This window comes from Cibotium barometz, chromosome 4 (genome assembly GCF_041138505.1).
Source record: "Cibotium barometz isolate CiBa-2024 chromosome 4, ASM4113850v1, whole genome shotgun sequence".
NCBI lineage: Eukaryota > Viridiplantae > Streptophyta > Polypodiopsida > Cyatheales > Cibotiaceae > Cibotium > Cibotium barometz.
Window position 1 is genome coordinate 65,147,572 of NC_141049.1, and position 3,925 is coordinate 65,151,496.

A 3,925-nucleotide genomic window follows, 5' to 3' on the forward strand; every position below is an offset into this window, starting at 1 on the left:
TGTACTACTTACTTAGGAGGATAATCCTAACCTAGCTCTAGCTGGACACTGTATACTCTGTCAGTAGTAAGTCCATCCAAGGTGCATTCACATAAACTATAACCAGAGATCACAAACACAATGAAGCCTCATTGTGCCATAAAATCTCTTTTCCAAAGAAATCTCAACTATTCTACCTGTGAGTAACGAACCTCATGGTACATGCCCTGCTAAAGCTTGAACATATGCGACAAATTAAGTCAGTTTATCAAAAAAAAAAAACCAAGAAAGTTCAATCAATTTACCATTACAACAACATGTCAAGTGACCCATAGCCGTACATGCCTTTCTCATAAAGGCTCAAGTTCCATCCATTGGGAAGTGGGCAAAATAATGTCAAACCTCATGAAAACTGATATAAAATGCCATCTGTGGTAAAGTCGGTTGACACAATAACTGGAGTTAAGAAATAAAGAAGGGGCAAAAGAAAACTGCCCCCATTACTTGGCCATCATCATCTTCACAAACTCCTCATAATTGATTTGACCATCTCCATCGACATCCGCCTCTCGAATCATCTCATCAACCTCATCATCACTGAGCTTCTCTCCTAGGTTTGTCATAACATGGCGGAGCTCTGCTGCTGAAATGAATCCATTTTGATCTTTGTCAAAGACACGGAAAGCCTCTTTCAACTCCTCCTCAGAGTCCGTATCCTTCATTTTGCGAGCCATGAGATTGAGAAACTCGGGAAAATCGATAGTTCCATTCCCATCTACATCCACCTCATTAATCATGTCTTGCAACTCTGCCTCAGTGGGGTTTTGACCCAATGATCGCATAACTGTACCTAGCTCTTTCGTGGTGATACAGCCTGCATCAATCAGGTGCTCTGGATTAAGTTCCAACCAAACATGTTCAAGTTTACCAGACACAGGAATGTAGCATAACTGGGCCTAGCCTTGTGAAGGTACCTCAATGCAGCTCATACCAATTTGAACCACTCCATTCCCCCACAAAGCTGGTCAAGAGATCCTCATTAAAACACTCAAGAAAACCCTAATCCCTATGTGTATGTCTCAAAAATGTCCTTGCTGGAGTGACTTCCTCCCAACTCCATGCCTAGCAAGCATACCATACTCTCAGCAATGCTCGTACATGTAGCTACAGTCAATCATGGAGGACCAAAAAGCTGTCAAGAAGCCCTTCCCGGCAAGCGACAGCAGCCGGAGCCCTTTTCCAAGAGAGAGGCCAACCGACAGTGTCTGTCTCTCCTCCTTCAGTTGTGGGAGAGTTAAACGCATCTGTTAAGAGTTAATTATAAGCAGAGATCGTACCGAAAAGAGTCAGCAGAGCTGAAGAGGACTAACGATGTACCGTTCTGACTCATCAGAACCTGCAGAAAGAGCTTGATGTGATTCTAACACATCAGTAACATGGAATAAGTTCCTGCGCTGCTGCTGTGGACTAACCCTATTGATAAAGCTTGGCAATTGTACCGTGCAGAGTCATCCTCTAACGACCCATTACCATGGCGTTACTGGACAACCCTTTTAAGGGTGTGAGTGCCCCCCATTTGTAAGGATATACAGATCTTTGCTCATCTGAGCATGTGCATGTAACAGCCCTTTTAAAGAGGAGTGCCCAGTAACTTTATGTGTAAGGGTATGCAGATCTTTGCTAATCTGAGCAAAGAAACGAGAATGGAAGAGGAAAAAATCACAACTAGCCTTGAGTTAGGAAACCTAGGTCTGCAGCAAATGATGGCAAGAAAACCCATTTGGAAGCTTTGGTTACTACATTAAACCCTGCGAGACGGCAAGATGGAAAAAGGGACTTGTGGGGAAGGCAATGCACCAACAAGAACCACGACAGCTTATGAACAGTAAAAGAAGGGTTTGCATGAAACAGACCGTCTCCATCCTTGTCAAAAAGGCTAAAGGCCTCTTTGAATTCAGCAATCTGCTCGCCGGACAGCTGCTCCACCATCGCTACCTGCACAGACAAACTCAGGATGGAGACGAGAGTGAGATAGATGATGAAGTTGAAGGGAAGGCTGTCAACTTCAATATGGCCACCCAGCCCCCCTACCGAGCCCGCCCACAAACCGGCCGGACAGAATGGCTACACCGGGCACCCAGCCCTTCCATAACAAACACCAGCCCTTCCATAACAAACACCACCAACCTTTTTGGGCCGGACAGAAATGCTATTGCCCAACGAAAAGGGCTTCTTCATGAAGAATCAAGGTTGCTTTTTCCCGGGCGCTATGCCCGTATTTTGGACATAAGATATAGCCACTTATTTTGAGTGACCATCAAAATATAAGGTAAATTGTGAAAAAACGCATTTTGCAGGGTGACCTAGCCCGTCAAAAATCATCCTTGTTAGCAATTACGCTCTCCCTTTTTTTTTGCAAGGGATGGGTACTCAAGGTTGGGAGTGGGGTTTGAACCACACCAACTCACCCCTACTCACACTCCCAACTATGCTCTCTTCATTGGTTGAAGTCATAGTCTTCATTCTACGTGCGGAATCAGCCAAGCCTAAACAACCTTTAACCCAGAATGCTGGTGAATTTTGGAAGCAACCTAGCTCAATTCAAGCGACCCAAATACTGAGATGAACAATTGAATTAAAATTGATGGATGTAATACAAGAGTTAAACTAAGCTTACACACTTATGAGAGTTGACTTGATCTTAAACCTTAATGATATCTGCTCAACTCTAAGCTTCTGCACTGCCCTAAGCTTTTTCTTATACACGTTGAACTTTTCATGGCAGTGAGGTTTGATGAATATATTTACAACTTTTGCTGATGAGTAGAAGGATGAAATTTCTCTCTTTATTCTTGACATTATCTCCAGTGAAGTGATAATGTATCTCAATATGCTTTGTAATTGAGAAGAATGCGGGGGAGATGAAATTTATCTCTTCATTCTTGACATTATCTCCAGTGAAGTGATAATGTATCTCAATATGCTTTGTTATTGAGAAGAATGCGGGGGAGAGGGTGAGCGTGAGCTCCTTACAAGCAAACACACACACACACACAAGAGTAGACAAGCACACAAGATGGTTAAATTTTCTTCTATTCTAAACTCTTCTCTTCTCTACAACCATAACTTAAAGATAAGAGTACATACTATAAGGGAAAGTACTCTCCTATTATATCTCCTATTATAACATACAAAAGTCTGTCCATAGTGTGAACCCCGACGACGACATGGACTAACACTATAACTATGCCATAACTTTAGTAAACCAAAATGGCTGTCTCACAGAGCCTGTAAACCACTGGCTGAATATCACCCATAATCTTACCAACCATGCCATAATCACCCATAATCTAACCAACCATGCATGTAAACCACTGGTGGCATATCACCCATAATCTAACCAAGCATGCATGTAAACCATTGGCGGCATATCACCTATAATCTCACCAACCATGCCAATGGCGTAAGTGTAGAGCTTTCATCCTAGCATGTCACCCATATCCTCACTAGTTAAGTTTAATATCTCAACACTCCCCCTTGAGCTTAAATCTATAGCCTACACTCCAAGTAAGCTCTTCAACTTGCAGTGCTTCTCTGTGTCCAATGCCTTTGTGAGTGAAGATATCAGCTGCCCAATCCTCTATGTTGACATACACCAAATCCACATCACCTGCTAGAATCTTCTCCCTCACAAAGTGATAATGCACCTTAATGTGCAATGGGTTACTCACCAATAGTGTGCTTCTCATTGATCTAGGCAAAGCTCTGATACCAATGCAAGAAAGGGATCTAGGCAAAGCGCTAATACCAATGTAAGAAAGGGATTTAGGCAAAGCACTGATACCAATGCAAGAAAAGGGATCTGGTGAGAGACTAAGAAAATGCACTCATTATACGTGGAGGACACACATGTCTACTCATCATAGAGAGTAGCCACCTAAACATG

At 42.8% G+C, this 3,925-nt stretch overlaps 1 protein-coding gene across 1 annotated transcript; it reads right to left on the reverse strand.

Moving 5' to 3' along the window:
* Positions 1–257: 257 nt before the first annotated feature.
* Positions 258–2,077, reverse strand: LOC147639517 (calmodulin-like). Its single transcript, XM_086792220.1, has 2 exons — positions 1,893–2,077; positions 258–853 (listed from the first exon to the last, which is right to left on the reverse strand). The coding sequence occupies exons 1-2, from the start codon at positions 1,966–1,968 to the stop codon at positions 480–482; spliced, it is 450 nt and encodes a 149-aa protein (XP_086648346.1). The 5' UTR covers positions 1,969–2,077; the 3' UTR covers positions 258–479.
* Between the last annotated feature and the right edge of the window lie 1,848 nt (positions 2,078–3,925).